The sequence below is a fragment of the Aythya marila genome (assembly GCF_965140915.1).
Source record: "Aythya marila genome assembly, chromosome: 1".
Taxonomy (NCBI): Eukaryota; Metazoa; Chordata; class Aves; order Anseriformes; family Anatidae; genus Aythya; species Aythya marila.
The window spans coordinates 152,210,199-152,228,422 of record NC_139042.1 but is presented as its reverse complement, the minus strand read 5'-3'; the positions used below and the strand labels follow the sequence as shown (position 1 = coordinate 152,228,422).

At 52.4% G+C, this 18,224-nt stretch overlaps 2 protein-coding genes across 10 annotated transcripts in view; both read left to right on the top strand.

The window, feature by feature from the left end:
- MYH9 (myosin heavy chain 9) overlaps nt 1–1,619 on the top strand; it is a gene marked incomplete at its 3' end in the record, with an annotated part of 68,504 nt that extends 66,885 nt beyond the window's left edge. For both annotated transcript variants that reach the window (XM_082763468.1, XM_082763469.1), the window contains exon 41: nt 78–1,619. In XM_082763468.1, coding sequence (XP_082619594.1) covers nt 78–198 — 121 coding nt within the window. The remainder of the gene's footprint in view (nt 1–77) is intronic.
- Nucleotides 1,620–9,314: 7,695 nt separating this feature from the next.
- The window catches only part of RBFOX2 (RNA binding fox-1 homolog 2), a 158,247-nt gene continuing 149,337 nt past the window's right edge, over nt 9,315–18,224 (top strand). For 3 of the 8 annotated variants that reach the window (XM_082753287.1, XM_082753289.1, XM_082753286.1), the window contains exon 1: nt 9,315–9,736. In XM_082753287.1, the coding sequence (XP_082609413.1) occupies nt 9,548–9,736 (189 nt within the window). In that variant the 5' untranslated portion in view covers nt 9,315–9,547. The remainder of the gene's footprint in view (nt 9,737–18,224) is intronic. The other 5 variants (XR_014316910.1, XM_082753285.1, XM_082753288.1 and 2 more) reach the window with 3 other exon arrangements.

Sequence of the window (18,224 nt, the reverse complement as noted above, 5' to 3'; positions counted from 1 at the left end):
GTTTTTTCCAAAGCCTGCCACGTCTGGTAAGCTCAGTGAAATCTCGTTTTACTGACGTGCTGTCTGTCCTTCCCTAGGCGCGGGGACCTGCCGTTCGTCGTGACACGCCGAATTGTCAGGAAGGGTACAACAGGAGAGTGCTCCGATGAGGAAGTGGATGGCAAGGCAGATGCTGGCGATGCCAAAGCTACTGAATAAATCCTCTCATTTTACCCGAGTTACGCATGGTGGAGTGACCCACCACCCTCCCCTCTTTCATTGGACTTTCTGCAAACCCTCTTTAATTGGCCAGGGATCGGCAGAGTAAGCCCAGCTCTTTGTATCTGGAGCCATTGGGCATCTGTGTTCCTAGTTTCCTCCTCTTTCCAGTTTCCTAATCCTCTTTGTATTTAATGCCAAAGAGTCAGTGCTCTGAAATCTGACCAGCAGTTTGGCAACTGCAAAGTCCTGTAGAACTGTCTGTGCCATGTCTGCTGGTGAATCCTTACACGATTTGGAGGGAGCGGGGTGAGGGAAAGATTTTTGCTGTAAATCTCCTTTTTGTTTTCAGATCTTAGCTGCAGGGAAGCTCCTTCCTGTATTCTTTCCCCTCCCTCTTTGCTTTCGGCAATCATGTTCAGTGACCTCAGACTTTTAATCTGCCCACCCACACGGTTTGGGAGCAGTTTCAGGAAAAACGGTGTGCTTTGGCCATGGCAATTCACCCTTCTTTCACGTGATTCCAGGGAGAGGTGGAGAGGGAAGCTCCTCTTGGGACAAGTCTCCCTGGCAGACTTGCCAAAGTTGTCTTTTTTTTTTTTTTTTTTTTTTTTTTTTAAACCTCCTCCCTTCCTTTCTCCTCATTTTACTGTCTGGACAGATCTCTGAAGTGCAATGATGTCCTGTTAGTGTCTCTGCCTCTGAGCGGTTTCATCTAAGGTAGTGTGGACCAGTAGTTAATGACAGGCTGGGGAAGCAGAACGGTGTCCTCGTGCTTGTCTGAGAATCTCTGGGGGACCAAATATATTTAATGGTAATAGAATCTAGGGGAATTTAATTGGGGTAGTGGGCAGAGGGGTGGGGATGAGGGGAGGGAAATCCCTCTTTTATTGACATGTCCAAGCCTCTTGCACCTGCTCTATAACCAGGGGTTGGGATTAGTTATTGTGCACCATTGACTAAGAGTATATTAAAAAAAAAAAAACTTTAATCTGCACAGATATATGTAAGGCCTTTGTATCTCTCGTAATAAGTAATTAAGAAAAAAAAATAAAGGTCTTTATCACTGCCTTTCTATTGGGACCATGGTTATATATAGATAGTCTTTACTTTTCTACACCGTACACTGGTTGCTGGATTTTACGTGTATTCCTAACCGTATTGTATATGCTGCATTTAGACCTACTTATGAGCAAAGTAAAAATAATTAAATATGAAGCGCCATACTGTATGCCTGAAGCGCTCTAAATGCAGGAGCCTCATGTCCCAATTGCTGTCACAATAAAAATTAAAAAAATGTTTTTTTTTTTATATAGTACAAGTGCCTTAGCATGTGCCTCAGCTGTGTGTCACCACTACAGTCAGTAATGGATTACTGGTGCTCCACTGATGTTACCAATAAAGATTATCCATGTGCTGCAGCCTGTGTGCCTGTGTTGCCGTTCCCTCCTTCCCTAGATGATGTGAAGAGCGTGAGCACAGCTGCCCAAAGGTCGGGGCAGCAGAGCTGCAGGATCCCCTGCTGCTGAAATGGGATGTCACTGTGCCCTTGGTGTGTTACCTCGGCAGCTGGCAGTGGCCGGCACTGGGGATTTTGGAGGAAGATAACTCGCCTTGGGGGTGTGCGTTCAGAGTTAACTGTTCAAAACATGAGGCTGCAAACCTGGGCTGAGCTGAAGGTGGTGTCTCTGAGTCAGTAACTAACAACTGCAAACAAATGCTCCTGGTTTTGTTTCCTTTTATATCTTAAGAGTAACTGGAAGGTGAAGTTAGTGGAGGAGGTGGTAGACGCCTAGAAGTCTGTTTCATCAATGGGTTGGCAAAATTGCCTTTCATTCATCTTCCAGCCTGTTTCCAGTAGAAATTTGAATTTTGTAATTCTTTTTGGCAAGAATTGAGTAAGGAACGTGTGGCTGTATTCATCTTTGGGTTCAAGGCCCCTTAAACTGCCCCCAGACACCCCTGTATTTTGGTATAAAAATGCATAAAAACAGCGTGTGGCACCAGCACCTGCCCCTCTGACCTCCTCCTTCAAGGCTGCGCTGAAGCTTGAGGATGCTGGAGCAGCTTCTGGGGCCCTGACCGCTGTCTCTGCAGCTTCACGCCCGCAGACCTGGGCTTGCAGCTCACCTGGGGGCCTGAAATCGTCCCCAGCTGGCAGAGATTTAAGCCTTTGTGAGAAAACCAGAGCCTGAGCAGCAGCCAGTGGGGAAAGGGTGTTGGTGTTCACCAGCTTGGGTGCACATGGACGTTTGCTGCCCCCAGAGGGTGCATCGGGATCAGCAAATGCTGAGAAGGGGAAAAAGTCTCACCAAGAATCAAACCACCAAGCAGCCTGCTGCTGCCCTGTCCGATGCAAGATGGAAAGGGATGCGGGTGTGCTTTTATTTTTTATTTTTTTTCCACTGGCACAGTACTTCCCATCAACTTTCCACCTCTCTGCATCCCCGTGGAAGGGCAGAAGTCAGCCTCCCGCAACATTTTCTGCTTTGTGGAGCGCAGCCTTGAGCTCGTAAGTTCCCTTGGCCCCATGGTGCTCCTCTGTGGATCCCTAAAGCTTAGGCATTGGAAAGGCTCTCAGTGGAGGGGGCACGTGGGTGTAGTTTGAGAAGACAGAGGGGCTGGTGGCGGAATTAGTTTCAAGCATTGCTGTTCCTGCACCAGGCTGCTGTGGCGGCACAAAGGTTTGTGAGACCATGCTGTGAAGCAGGTGAAGGGCCCTCAGCCCCCAGCTGGGCCCCCCGAGCCCTGGCTGCAGCCAGCTGCCAGGTTTAGGGCAGGGATTTTGTCCTGTTCCATTTTTGCCCTCTTCCCTTCCCTCCCCAGGCTGCCTCGTCCCAGCCCTGCTGGCAAGACCCAGCTGCGCTGCCTTCCCCGAAGAGCCCTGGATGTGAAATTTGCCTGGGGCACCTTCTGCTGAACCTTGGCCTCACACACACACAGCTGGAGGCAGTGTTCCCAGCTCCCGGACAGGCAGCGAACACAGCTCGCTGTCAGTCTGGACCATTTTTTCCTTCTCCTGCTGCCAATAATTAGAATGAAAGCAGAAGGAAAAGGAGGAAAAAAAAAAAAGAAAAAAAAAAAAGAAAAAAAACAAACCACCAAACCTCCACTCCTAAATTTGTGATGCTCCAGACCTTGCTGCCGTGCTGAGCCAGTAAAAACGGAGACAGAAGTGATGATGATGGAGGGGCCGGCCTCGCGGTCCTGCGTCGCACGTAATTTAGTTTTGTGCTGCTAATTAATCTGGAGCTGTGCTGTGGGTGGCTTCATTCAGCACAGCCTTAATTGGCTTTTGATGGAAACTGTGTGAAGAGAGGGTGTTATGGCAGGGTCTATCGCTCAGGGTAAACGGATTGCTGCTCTCTTAAAGCCCTTTTATAGCAGGGAGCCATCGCTCCACACCCCGACCTTGCACAAGACCAAGCTAAAGCAGGGCTTTGTGGACATAAAAAGTCCCAGTGGGGACAAAGCCCCATCGCAGGGGCTGTGCAAGCAGGCACAGCAGGGCTGGGATCACGCAGCGGTGTTTGGGGACCGAAGGGGCCCTGGGGCAGGGTGGGTGAGCTTCTGGAGGGGTTTGTGGGGCACTCAGCCACCCTGACTCCGTGTGCCCTTGTTGGGGGGCATCCAGAGGAAGCAGGCAGTGCTGTCTGGAGATATCCTTCATGGTCCTGCTCGCTGGATCATGGCCAACGCTTTTCCTGGCCATGGGGCGGAGGAAGGAAACCGCCTGGAGCAGGCACAGCCGTGGGAAGAGCCCTGGCGGGAGGCATCCGCACGCTCTTCCTCGCTGTCGCAGCCCCATCTAAAGAGCCAAATCCGAGCACTGGTAAGGGAAAGATGGAGCTGCCGCGCCTGGTTTTGGCCATGCACCCTGCGGGAGCACCCCACAACGTGTTGCTTCGGCCCCTGTGGCAGCCGAGGAGCAGCGCGGGGCTGTTTGGTGCGGTTCTGGCAGCAGAGGGGGGGAATTTGTGCCTGGTTGCAAGCTGAGCCCCTGGCTCCCGTTTCTCCTCGTGGCCCTTCTCCTACTTAATGGCTCCCAGGGGAAAGTTCCTGCTGCAGGAAAAATGAGGAAGGGAAAAATAATGAGCAGAGGGGTGAGGGGTGCTGCCTCTAGGGAGCCAGGGCCCCAGCCACCCGTGAGCAGCACCTGAGGGCTCGGTTGGGCCCCAGCAGCGTGGGCCCGCAGCTGGGCCCAGCGCTCCCTGGTGTATATACGCCGATATATTCGTGAGTGCAGGCACGTCTACGTCGGTTTGCGTTGCATGGATATCATCTGGGGCAAAGTCCATCGCGGGTCCCGTGATTAACCTCTGAGCAAACACCGCAGGAGGGGCGCTGAGGCCAGAAGGCGGGCGCGCAGCTGAGGCACCCAAACAAGCTGGCGGCTGCAGAATGGAAACCGAGGGCAGAAAACCTCTTTAAAAAAACATCGTCAGTGTGTCTGGGTGCTAAAACAGCAGTGACCCCCTCGGTGTGACGTGGTTATGGGCTGGTGCCCTACCTGCGCGCTCCCGCTGCTGAGGAATGCGCCCGGGTTGCTCCCGGCCTTCCCCTCCGCCCTAAATTGCCTGAATTTATGGCGCAGGCTTGGGAGGCTGTTGCAATTTCCCTGTTCCACGTTTTGGCCCGTTACCCGACCCAGCCTAGCTCCCATCTGAGCGTGAACTCGTATCAAGGACATTAATAAAGCATTAATAAAACCCATGGGGGGAGCGGGCAGGGGCAGCCCCGCGCCCCGCAGCAGGTTTCGGGTGTCCCCCACGCGGTCAGGGAATCCACCACAGTTTTGTCACTGCATTTCGCCCAGGAGGGGAGGGTTTTATTCTGGTTTGAAGCTACAGCCCCGCTCGCCCTCCTGCTCAGGAGGAGTAGGAGCTGGGACTGGAAAACATGCCTAAATATGGCTGGGTTTCTGCAGCCCGCGGCGCCAGCAGCCGCAGCTTGAGGTTCCTGAGGTTTGAGGAGCACCGAGAGGAGCTGCGGCTCCAGCACCCTCCCCACCCCCCCCCCCCCCCGCCCCTTTTTGGGGCTTGTTTTCCCTGCAGAAATCCACAGCCCATTGTCTGGGCTAGCACACTTGGCACCCTTTGGCCGCCTATAAAATTGCATTAGGCGTTCGCGTTTCCTGCAGTGGATTATGCGCCGTCTGGATTTTCTGTAGCTCGGGGAGAGAGGGTTAGGGCTGCTTCGGTGGGGGCTCCAAATCGCATTTGAAATAATTGCGTTTTCCTGGAGATAAGAGAGCCCTGGCAAGCGGCAGGGCAGGCTGGCATGCTCGGAGCCTGCAAGCCGCCCGGCACTGCATGCGAGGTGCAGCCCCGATTCAGCCCAGGATTGAAGCACCCACCCTGCCCAGAAGTCTGCCGATAACCTCACTGATTGCCATGATGTTTCTTGGGTTAGGGAAGCACCTAAATGTCACGCTGAATCCCGAGAAAAGGATTTCTCTGTGCTCTGACAGTCGGTCCTCTTGACCCAGCTGGCTCTGTGCTCATGCACGCATCGTTTTGTTACGTGAACTCTTAAGCTCAGTGCAGATGTGGCACGTTTAGGGGATATTCCTTATTAAGAGGGGTTTGCCTAACTTTGAAAACATCCTTTTGGCTTGTACATGGAGTATTTATCGTGTTTTATCACTGCTTTGTGACTCGGATATGAAGCCAGCGAGGCAGTAACTATTTCTAGTTTAAAAGAAAGGGAAAAAAAAAAGTATGTTTTCAAATCTTATTTGAAATGTGTGTTGTACCAGCAATAAATGAAAGGGTAAAATCAGATTACAAGTGCTTATTGGTGTGTCAGCACGGTATCGGTGCGGTGCTATGATAAATTCGCACAGCTCCTTTCTGTTCAAGGGAAAGCTGATAATCTCCTGCAGAAAACACGCAAAAGGGTACGGGTTTGTGACGAGGGTGCGGGATACATCTCCCTGCTCTTCTGGTAGCAATGCCGGAGTGCTGAGCAGCCAGCAGGCGGAGTCAGCCATCAGGCGCGGGCTGCAAGCTGGAAAGTTGAGCAAGCCCGCCTGGACACGTGGAAATTTCTTTCAGTTGAAAGTTGAGACCAAGGAAAATCTGAGGAATGGAACTGGAAAAGCCTGCGAGCGCCGCGAGTGCACAAAGGGCTAAAACTTGAGCAGCAGCAGAGGAGGGGCCCTGCGAAATGTTTGGAATAGCGAAAAGCTGGAGCAAGCCCGGAGCCACGGCTCGCGTCCCCGAGGCGTCATCCGTGCTGTTGCAATTCGCACAGCCTCGAGGGAAGGCTCCGACAGCTGGGAAGCATCAGGGCACACACACCGCCTCATCCCGCCTCGGAGAGGGAGGAGGAAATATCCGTGGGCTCGTCTCCGTGCAGGGGCATCGCTCCTCTGGCTGGCTTGGCCTTGCTAAGGAGCAGCTTAGCCGGGCGTTTTGTGTCCAACAATGCACCCCGAGGTGCTTTCCAATAACCCGATTAGTGAGGAAGAAGCGGCCTCCGCTCCGCGGCTCAGCCACGGAGCAAATTGAGTTGTAGCGAAGGGGCCCTAACAGACGGGGCGCTTCGGCGAAAACAAACTGGAGTTAACACGATAAAAACCCTTCTGTTCCCAGGATGGGTGTTTTGCTTTGTCCTTTGCTTTGTCTGCCTGCTCCGCGGCCAGGGCAGGCTGTCTCCGGCTGGGCACTTGCCCTTCTCCAGCGGCACAGCCTCCGGCACACGTGGAAAGGAGCAGTTGCAAAGCCTGATTAGTGCTGCCCGTTTGTTTGCCCACACTGCCCAGCACCCCAGCAGCAGGGCAGGAGCTCCTCCGATGCTGCCCCACTGTCTCAATGCGAAAGCAAAAGGCCTTTTGTTTCCTTGACACGATCCCCACACAGCTTCCTATATGTTTTAGGGAGACCGTGCCTCTTTCACAGAAGCAGTTATCAGCCCCCTTTGTATTAGAGGTGCAGGAGCACCTGCTTTATTCCCCATCTTACAAGCAGAAGCAGGGCAGGCAGAAGACATTTTTATGTTATCTGTGTGGAAGTCGATAACTGCATCTGCACTGCAGGTGTCGTGCAGCTTTAGCAGCAGTGGTGTACTCAAAACAACACAAGCTTAGCACACGACGACACCCCACGGAAGCACAGCCCAGTCGAAGCAGGCAGGAAAACAAGGAGGCAGGGAAGGTTTTGCCCTGAGCTCTTGGCGGTGGAGGTAGGTCGCTGAGGTGCCGGGTGCTCGATGAAACCAGGAGTCCTCAGTGCAAGCGGCATCCCTGGCAAAAGACCGGGTGCCCCGTGGGTGCCGAGCTGCTGAACGACGGCTGTGTGAGCAACCTGTGCAAATAAAATTTTGCGCCTAAGGGCCAGCCCAGAGATAAGCAAGGAGAAACGCTCGCTGCTAGGGGAAAGCTCTAGCACCGCTTCCTGTGAAGCCAGGAGCAAAGGGCAGGCTGGAGCTGCGCCTTGGCAGCACTTTTTTACCTGCGGGACTATGGCTGAAAGTAGTCCCGCTTGTGGCTCCAAAAGCTTGGCTACCAGGAGGGGAACAGATGAAATGGGCAGGGTTGGGCAAGCTGCTGAATCTCCCTGACCTGCTCAGTGGAGAGGCAGACCTAGAAGGAGGGAGAGGGGCAAAGCTGCACGGGGGCTGCAAGGCCGAGAGGGAGCCGCTGCGGTCAGCGGGATGAGGCGTGCTGCGTAGACCACGGCAGCACTGAGAAACCTCCCTCAGTTGTGGTGGCGGGGAGGAGAGGCTTGCTTTGAACTGTCTCCTAATGATTTCTCTGCCTTTGGGCCGGAGACTAATAGCTGCGTTTGTGCCTCATTTCGTGCCCGTGCCTCACGGCTCCATGAGTCACCGCCCCGGCTCCATCAGAGCATGCAGCACGGACACAGCTCTTTGTACTCCATGGACCTTTCACACCCCGACCTTTCACACCCCAAGCCCTGATGGCACCTGAACTCCAGCCTGGGGGGAGCACCGGCACATGCTGGCTCCTTCAAGGAATCCCTTCACAGGGAGTCTTTCTGTGGAAAAAAAAAAAAAAAAGGCAAAACAACCCAAATCATCTTTATTCTAAAACGGTATGGATTTGTTCAGATAGACACTCTTCACACCAGCTTCGGAGAGGTAGCATTTGTTACAGCTGCCTCTCGTTGACCTGCCAAAGTCCAGGCACCGAGGAGGGCTCTGCGAACTCATGCATGAAGCAATGGCGAGGAGGCGTCGCAGGCAGGAGGGGTGCAAGGCAGAGAGAAGGGGTTAAGGGCAGAGGCAGCTGTCTGCTTAGTATGTCTCAGATGTCAGGGACAAGCACCTGAAAGGCAGCTGGGTGGTGCGAAAGGAAACCTACAGATTAAGTTTGTGGTCCCAGCTCAAAAAAAAAGCTTTTTTTTTTGTGACTTCAGGAATGCCTCGTATCCCTTCTGTTCAATGGAGATAACACCCACCCCACGCGCATACTGTGAAGATTAATTCATTAATCTTTTTATTTATTTATTTATTTATTTAAAGTGGAAATGGAAAGAGACGGAGAAAACAAAGAGATGAAGGATCAGGGCGGTCACGTCACAGAGCAAGCGATGGCATGCAGCAACCGTGGGGCTGCTCGGCTGTGGGGTCACGGCAGCTCTCTTGGGGTGGGCACCCCATCCCAGAGCTGGGGGCTTTGTGAGGGGAACACCAGCCGAAAACAAGTCACTGAGGGACCTGCGTGTGGGGCCGCCAGCTCTCCTGGCAGGGCTGGCGGTGGGAGCAGGGGGAAGATGGTGAGGAGATGGAGAGGATGGGGACGCTTTGCTCTGAGTGTGTAACACAAATAAGACATCACCCTGCCACGGGAGGAGCCGAGCCTGTGTGTGCTGCCAGCCAGCGACAGGCACACCCCGCTCCAGGCGCTTTTTAACAGCGAGCACCACGCTTGGGGCCGCCACCACCCCCCGCCCCCTCCTCAGGGCCGTGCCCGCAGCCAGCCCCCGGCGGCCATTTTCACGGCCTCCTTGCTCCCCGCGGCGGCCCCGCCCCTTTTCCCTTTAACCCCACCCCCTTTCCTTATAGCCCCGCCCCTCACCCCTCCCTCCGAAGGTTGCCGAGCGGGGGTCGCGCCGCTTCGGCTCCGGGGGCGGCCGCTTCCGGAGATTGCCGAGGGGCTTCGGCCCCTCCCTCCCCTCCCACCCCTCCCCTCCCCGAGCCGCTCGGGTGGCTCCGAGCCCGCCGCGCCCGCGCCGCCTCCGGGGCCGCGGCGCCCCCGTCCCTCCCTCCCTCCCCCCCCCCCCCCACTTTTCCCTTTCAATCTTCCTCCTCCTCTTCATCATCGTCCTCCGTGCTGACAGCGGGGCCACCGCGGCGGGGGGCGGCCGGGGCTCCGGCGGTGCGGATGGCGGAGGGCAGCCAGCCCCCGCAGCAGCAGCAGCAGCAGCAGCAGCAGCAGCCGCAGCTCCTGGCCGCCCGCGGCGTCAAGCGGGAGCCGGAGCCCGAGCAGCCCATGCCCGGCGGGGACGGAGCCGAGGGCGGCCACAGCAAGAGGCTGCGCACCGAGGCGGAGGCCGAGGGTGGCGGCATGCAGGTAGGGGGTGGCTGAAAGGGAGGGTGGGGGCACCCCAAGGGGGGTCCCCTTTGTTCGCTCCTGGGGTGCTTGGCTCGCTGGGGTGAGCCCTTTTGGGGTATCCAAGCACCCCAAGGGGGTGCCCCCCTCGTGGCATCGCAGCCAGCTCCAACATCCCTGGAGTCGGTGTTTCGCCACCAGCCCAAACCCAAAAGGAGCCCCAGGAGCACCCACACCTCGTGCAATTGGGAATTAGGGTCATTGCCCTGCAGGGATGCACCCATTTCTTGCAGCTGGTGCTACACCCGCTGGCATCCACACAGGCCAGCACCTCCACTGGTGCCTCCACCTCCCTACAAAGAGACTTCAACCAGTCTTAAAATTATTATTATTCTTATTTTTATCCACGTACGCTAGCACGGTTTCTATCCCCAGCAAATGCTCTGCTTGGTTCTGAAAGTGCTCAGGGATTGCTACGCGGTAGTAGGATCGCGGCGTGCAGACGTGGGACTCCCACAGCGGTGTGCAGCCCCGTTAGCAGGAGCAGGGGTTGAGCGTGGCTCCGAGCAGAGCATCAGGCTGGGTTTCCATGTCAAACGCTGGCAAACAGCAGAGAAATCACGCAGAGAAACGCTATGAATAGTCCAGGTTTAGGATGAAACATTTATGGCCAATATAACCGGTCTCCAGACCAGGAGCCCCCTGCTGTAGTTACTTGATGTTCTTGGTGTAATTTTCATCTTTCCGTATATACACATACGAAAAGATTCTTCAATCTTTTCAATATAAAGGATGAACATCTTCATATGTATGTGTACATAGGCAGTGGAGCATCCATGCGCTCTGTTTTGGCCAGAAGTTTCCCGTGACGTTTTTTAGGGCTGAGGAGAGTGGTTGGTTTGTTTGGAGAACCGGGTCCGGGTTGTAAGCACACAACGCCAAAGTCGAAGCCAGTCGTACAAATGATTTCTGCGCCAGGAAGACGTGTGCTCGAATGTTTTGAAATCCTATATCTTTGTACCTTAAAGTCAAAGCATAACACAGGGTGGCCTTTCACGAGCATTTCTGTTCAGATAGTGTTGACTTTAGAAGCACTTTATTGGGAAATAACGGGTTCTCTTGTAGCAAATTCTCTACGTTTAACTGTACGTAATGCTTACGAGAGGAATAAAGAGCCTATTATTTTTTTCCCCCTTTTTTTTTTTTTTTCATATGTACTAGAGGCTTTCTGGAAGCTGGAAATAACACCAGCAACTGTTGTACCTTGTTTTTCCTGCAGATCCTGTCAATTTTCTACTTCCTGCTCCAGAGCCACAGGCTGCTGCTGCTGCGTAAACTCCGTGACCTCGTGTTTCGAGGCTGATTGGGAGGGATCCCGGGGTGCCGTGCTTGCCACGGTGCCTTCTGTGCACAGCTCGTACACACTGATGGCTCAGGACATGTGTACGGCTTCTGTTGCTGAAAGAAATCGTTTAGCTATAGCAATTAGTGATGCAACCGTAAGACTAATAGTGGTGTCTTGTGTTTTTTTTTTTTTTTTTTTTTTTTGGTCTGTTAACATGAAATACCAAACGTAGCCCGCAGGGAGACAAGATAGTAGCTGGTTACTAAGATCTTGGAGCAAAGCGTGCTTTTAAGCTTGAAGTATCCCTTAATTTATTTTTTTTTTTGGGGCTGCTTGTTTTCTGCTGTCTCAGGCGAGCGTGCTCAGACAGCTTATGCAGTTAGGGTTTCATTATCTAATCCATCTCTGATCAGGCTGGATAAATGGTGCTTGGCCAGTGCTGATCTCGTTAGGAGGGTGGTGTAAAGCTGCTTGAGTTGGGATTGGGACAAATCGGATCATGGCTGCTATCTGCTTCTGGGACATATTTTAGTTAATCGCGGCGTGGGAGGAATAGGTCCAGCGCGAGCTGCTGCTTTTTAGCTCCCTGAGGTCCCTAAGTGGCAAAAACCGAATACCACCAGCCAGGAATGTCTCCTGGAAGTATTTGGATGTGTTTGTAAGCTTTGGAAAAGAACAGCCCCAAAGGTACCTCTGCTTCTTAACTGTTTAGATACTAGCGAGGAGCTGGCTCCATTTGCTGGCTTGGATGAGTTGAATCATTTGGATCAGCTTGCTGGTCTGGGTAAAAATAGACCCTAAGAGAGGGGGAAAAAAAAAAAAAGTTATATTGGCTTAAGTCACTGCACCCAAATGCAGTTGTTGATGCAGCTGTGTTTGCTGCTTTTCAGAAGAGGTCGACTGCTGCACAGATGGAAGAGAAAGGACCAGTGCGATGATCTTGTCTTTGAAAGCCTCTTGGAGGAGGAGGAGATTTAGAGGAGGAGGGAAATGTTGTGGTTAGCTGGGACGGGTCCCTTCTTTCTCTTTGGAGCTGCAGATGAGGGTGTCACGCCTCGGCGCAGCGTTCACCTTCCCCATCAGGGTGCTGGAAGCGTACCAGCCGGCTCATGCTGCTGTAGGGAGTTGTTATTGAATTATTTTCTGGTTGTATCGCACAAGGCTGAACGAGTTGATCAACTGACCATTTGGTACCCAGGGTGAATTTTGATTTGGCTGTGTTATGAGGTCCAGTCTGGTTGGCGCATTGAGCTGTGCCTGAGAGCAGTGTGGCAGGACTGAGGTGCAAAGTGTGAGCTGGTCAGTGGTAAATGTGGCTGGTCAGGGAAGGCTGTTAGTGCAGCTTACCTTACCTAGTCCCTGTCAACTTCTCCAGGCAGTGACGGGTGACTTTGTGGTGCCATTCTGGCAGGTCTGCGTAGGGTTCATAAAAATGCCTGGTGTTGCTGAGATCAGTGCCCCGCGACTGTAAATAATGATGTAATAGACTATAAGTCTTCGCTCCGCAAGAAAATCCACGCTGCTTCTCCTCCTGCTGTGAGCCAGAAGATGCTCTTTAACACCCTCTACCAGCTCGAATCCCTCTAGGATGAAGGCAGGACACCTTGGACTGAAGGGAGGAGCAGGGGCATTGCGATAGGAGGCTGGGGAGATGGAGATTCCTGGTTGATCCCAGGATGAAAGTGAAGGCTCCTGCAGAGGGAGAGGGCAGGGATCCAGCAGCTATTGCCAATTTGACTGGGGAGAAAATTCCTGTTTGGTCTGAAATCTAGCCGTCTGCTTAACCTCAAGCAAAGCACACGAGCTACGTACCCAGGAGGGATATCAATACGAGCAAGAGCACCAGCACGCTCCCCTCGGTGTCCCAGTTCAAGCTACGGCCCTTTAATGGTGCTTCAGAGGAGGGCAAGAAACAAACCTGCTACTAGTTTCCAAAGATGGGTTTGGGTTTTACAAGTAGGAGGGCTGACGGGGGCCATAAAGCAGAAGGGGGCTGTGAATAACAGCTTTTGCACTGCGAGTGACCCTGTGGAAATCTGTATTTCAAAATCTCGTGGAGGAGAACATCTAGTTCCAGTAAATCACGGAAACGCCGTGCTGTCAGGTTAGTTTTTCCTCCCTCTTATTATTCACGGTGTGGCCATTCTCCTAAAGAGATGTGGAGCCACGTTTCAGAGAAGAAATGCAGCTCCAGCCTTTAAAAGCTGACCCCTGCCTCGGATCCAGGATGAGGTTTCCTGGGATGCTGCTTGGACAGACTATTGCAGACTATTGCTATAATGAATCACCTCCTAGTTTGTTGTTGCTTCTCCGTTTGCTTTTGTCGTACTTATTTTATTTTATTTTTCCTAAATATTGGAGTGTTAGGAATTACCTGACACGGTCTGGGAAGACTTCAGAAAATCTCCAGTTCAAAGAAAACTTTTTTGGCGTGCAGGCTCGGAGTCGGGATTACAGAGATGCTGAGAGCACTTTAAAGTTGGCTCTTTTCCTGCCACACTCAGGAAAATGGAAAGCTCGAGGAAAGCATTCAGGATACTTTAGTACCCCTACAGGCTCTGTCGGTATTTTCTCTTTGGGTTTCAGAGGTTTGTGTTCAAAGGTGATGGCCGGAGTTGAGAGGCTGGAAGCCGAACAGAGGTCTGGCTCTACAGGAGATGGTTTCCTTCTGAGCGCGAGTACCAGCTGTACACATATGCTGGTTAATTTGTCCTTTTCAGGGTTCCCATTGAGAAACACGAGCATGCTGGCGTTTTGCAGAAAGCCTGGGCTCTCCCTGCCCTTTCTGCTGGGGCTGCCCACCTCGCGGTCGCAGCTGAGCTCGGACCGGCGTGCCATGAAGTACTCTCCGTCGTCTTTTCCACCCAGAGACCTCACCAGTGGGGCTCCCACCTCCTCCTTTGTCATTTGGGGTTCACACCTCTGCTTTCAGGGTGCCACGTGGTGGCTGCGCCGAGGGCTCCCAGCTGCTTTGCTCCAGGGAGCCCAGTGACAGCGGGAAAACCAGGGCACAGGAGAGGCAAAGGAGGCAGTGGTAATAAAAATAATATAAAATAATAATAAAAAAATAACTGCTTTGTTTGCAGTAGTGGGAGGGAAGCCAAAGCCAGGTTGGGCAGTGGTGGGAGACATGTGGAAGCGATACTGAGCTGGGCTCTGCGTGTGGTCCGGGCCCCCAAAGACGGCAGCCGAAGGACGGGGCGCTGGTAGCTTGCAAAATTGCTGTCCCCCGGGAGGGTGTTTGGGGTCACAGCAGTTGGAAGTGCTCTAAAACCCCTCGGTTTGTGCTCCTGGCTTGTCTCGTGACGCGGGGCAAGCCCAAACTTTCGTACGAATTGAAAGAGGAGGGCCGGCGTCTTGGCCGACTGGAAACCTGCTATTTAATTTGCCCGTCTTGGCTATTCCTTGACCTCTCCGTGTGCGCTTTTGAAACGACGTGGCCAGGGGATCAGAGGGACGTCCAGAAGTGAAGTGAGAGAAGCAATTAGAGGTAACGAGTTCCAGCTCATTGAAGCATCCTGTTGATCTACATTTTGCAGTGCCATTGAATGGAGGCTGGAGTGTAGCTGTCATGAGATAATCCCGATGTTTAGGGATTAGAGCTGCTTGACCGCGTTTCGGGCCCTCGCTGCCTTTGCTCTCCAGTAAATTTAATTTTGCCTGCGGTCTTTTCTAAACTCAGGGAAGTGCTATTTTGAGAGAGATCTCATACTCTGAAAGAATATCACGTCTTCTTCCCCAGGATGCTCCCGCATTCCCCTGTTTCTCTCTCAGGAGCAAGCCTCCATCCCTACAGGATGTTTTGGAAAGGCTGCAACCCGCCAGGCCTTGGTCCTTGCAGGGTTTGGGCTGTATGGCCATCCTGGCCCGCAGTGCCCCTTGTCACACCCTCGCTGTGCTGTGCCGCAAAACCCTGCTGGGATACCTCCAGGACCATGTCCCTGGTTTCTCTGAGGAGGGACCATCACATCTTGATGTTTATAGGATGAGTTCTCGCTTCTGTATGATGCCCGGGATGTTGGGGAAGTCGCTCGTGAGCCGTTCCTGGTCCCATTTGCACCCGCAGCAACAATCCCGTTGTTTAATGAGGGACAGCAGCTGAAGTCGAGCCCGGTCCAGCGTCTTTTTGGGCAGAGCAGCCCGGGGAGACGCTGCTGTTCAACCAGCTCGGCCATTGCCACCTCCTAACCTTCGGGGCATGGGCTGGTGATTCACAGCGATTAGAGAAGAGGCCGTGAGATCTCGTGCTCGTGTCTCTTGTGTAGGGCATTGGGATGCTGGTGAAGTGGCTGCGCCTTCCCGTTGCCGTTTCTTGTCGCCGCCTTTGTCTAGGAGAGCTCGCCGTGGAGGAAAATTGGATGCTTGCTTCAAAGAGTGTGGGCTACAAGCGGTTGTTGCTTTTTCTTTATGACTTTCCTGGGTTTTATCTGCTCGTAATTACCTCGGCAATAACGCGAAGTATTACTTAGCATAGAAATGGGGGAAAAACACACGCCATTTAAGGGGTGGGGAAAAAAAAAAAAACAAAAAAGGCTGTGGCGCTTTTTTACCCTGTGGCTGCATGGAGCTAAATTTCCTTTAATAGCGAGGCTAAAGAAGCAACCTTATGTGGCGTTCCTGCGTGTTGCAAATATCAAAATATTCTCCCCTGAGGCTTTGAGGCCCTGGGATCTGGATGCAGCTCAGGTTTCTTGCAGCGCCCTCCCTTGCGCCGCGGCTTTCCGCGGAGCTCTGCCCCTGCTGCTGCCAGAGGGGGGGATCCTCGCCACGGGGTGCGATGCCCGGGGGTGAAATCCCACCAAGGCTTCGCGTGCCAGGCCTGATTTAGTGCCGCGTGGGCTGGGAAGGGGCTGGAGCTGCGATCCCGGGCCTATAATTTGCTGCTGGAGGTTGCTGGTGAGGCGCTGGGAGAGCCGGGCTCCGCGGGGCGCCTTCGCCCTCCAGCCCTGGGTTTTGTAGGCAGCACATGGGAGGGTGTTTCTGAGCAGTCCCTGCCCTGCTTTGATTTTTTTTCTGTTGTTGTTTCTCTTTTGTGGCTTTGCATCCTTCTCGTGGGAAGAAGAAATGAAGGGGAAGAGCGTGCGTTAAAGGGCTTCTCCGTTTCCTTTCTTATTTTATCCTCTCCCGGATTAAAATTCTCTCCAAGAGGCCGCTTCCCTGTGTCTGCTTCCAGGCCAAAGCCCTGCGTAGCCGTGGAGTGAAGCTGGGTGTGGGGAAACTGAGGCGGTGAAACATGGCCTGACCTCCCTTCTGCTGGTCCTCCGAGATCTGAACGTCCCCTGCGATGTGACAGGAGGGCACCTTGCAGGGTCTGAATCGTGCGGTCGTACGCTGTAGGTTTTTGTAGATGACTTCATCTCCAAGAGGGCTTCAGATGGATAGCACTCACCGAAAGCGCTATTAAATCTAGCAGGAGTTTCGTTATCACTTAGAGCGGGTGTGAGTTGAGGCTCTGGATGGAGAGCTGCTCAATATTTCATTGCTTCTTTTCATCTAATGCGTGACCCCAAACTGTATTTACTGCGGATAATCTAAACCATGCGCTGCATACAGAACGATAAATTTTTAATGGTCTTTTCTGTGGTACTCACTGCTGTAGTGTGGGCGCTTCAGAGATACTAATGATCTTATTTTTGCTGTTTTCCTCAGAGGTAGGAAAGGTGTATTATCTTTTATTGTGGGAAATGAGGAGCTGAGGTACTGGTAATGCGGCCAGTTTTGCAAAAATCCTATTGATGCCTGCGACCTGATTTTTTCCATTCTGATTTTTATTTGTTTTTACTGTAGCTGATGGGTTTCTGGTGATGCTTAAACACTTGATCTACAGCTCTCTACAGCTCCCACCATTGCCACAGGCCGATCTCTAGACGTGTCGTGTTGGGCAAATAAAAAGCAACGTAGTCTTCATCTGGAAAAAAAAAAAAAAAAAGTGGAAAAGCTTGAAATAAATTAAAGCTGGCCGTGACGGGTACCAGCAGTGGGTGCTTCTTTCGTGGGGACACAGGTCCTGGTGTGGGTGATCGTGGGGCTAGCAGGAGGAGACCAGAGTGATCTTTGCCAGGGTGGGATGGATTCAGCAGGAGGTGATGGCAGCGTTTGCAAATGGTGGTTAAACATCCATCGTGGGTCAGAGGAAGCTTCATAGAAGAGGAGAGGGAGAGGAAAAAAAGTCAATTTTGATTTTTTTTTTTAAATGAAGAAGGTTATAGCGTGATTTAACTTGTCTTAACGTTCCCAACTCTCCATCCATCCTTCCAGTGCCCACTTCTGACCTAGAAATTAGTCTTGTCCAAGAACTGGGCTGTTGTGATGGGCTTGGAGGCAGTGAACGAGACCGAGGCTAACATTTGAGCGTGTGATCCAGTTATCCATTTATGAGACGTGTGTGTGGATCATGCCAGGAAGTTGAAATAATGTATATAATTAGGGCTGTGTTGTCGGTGTGTCACTATCTGCTGACTGCATCCTTCCAGAAAGGAATTCTTGCCTTTCACCACCATCTTCCCGTCTCTTCTGTCTTCTTTCAAGTGCGACAGGGGTGTCACGAGGTCGTGCTAAATATTGCAGATTTGGAATAATAAATCCTCCTCGTCTGTTGATAAATCACCACGTTACATCACTAAAAATTGTTGGTGCTTTATGTTTTGGCCTGAAACCTCTCTGCCTGCTGGCTTGGAAACATATCTGAGCCTTCTTTAAATCAGGATTTTTGACTGATGTGCAGATGCTCTCAGGGATGGGTGTTCTCCACGGGGAAAGCGTTGACTAGAAGAGATGGAGGCACTGTGAGGCTTTTTCTGTGTGTTTTTTTTTTTTTTTTTTTTTTTTTTTCCCCTCCTATTACTCAGGGCTGAAAGGGGTAAGTAAGGATTTCTCCTCCTCCACTGGTCAGTGAGTTGCCGTGTTGATGCTGAGTAGTATCAGCTATTCCTGACTGCTTTGCTTGCCAGGAGGAGCACGGCTTGGATTCAGAGCTTGGACCACGACTGTTTTAAGGACTGGGAATTTTTTGATGAGTGACTGCAGTTAACTCGGGGCTGTTAGCTGATGGATGTCGATGGAGCACGTCCATGGTGCTTGGGAAGGTTTCCTTAAATAGGCATGACCTTTCCAGTGAAAACAGGAAGATAGTTTTTGCCTTTTTTTTTTTTTTTTTTTGGGCTT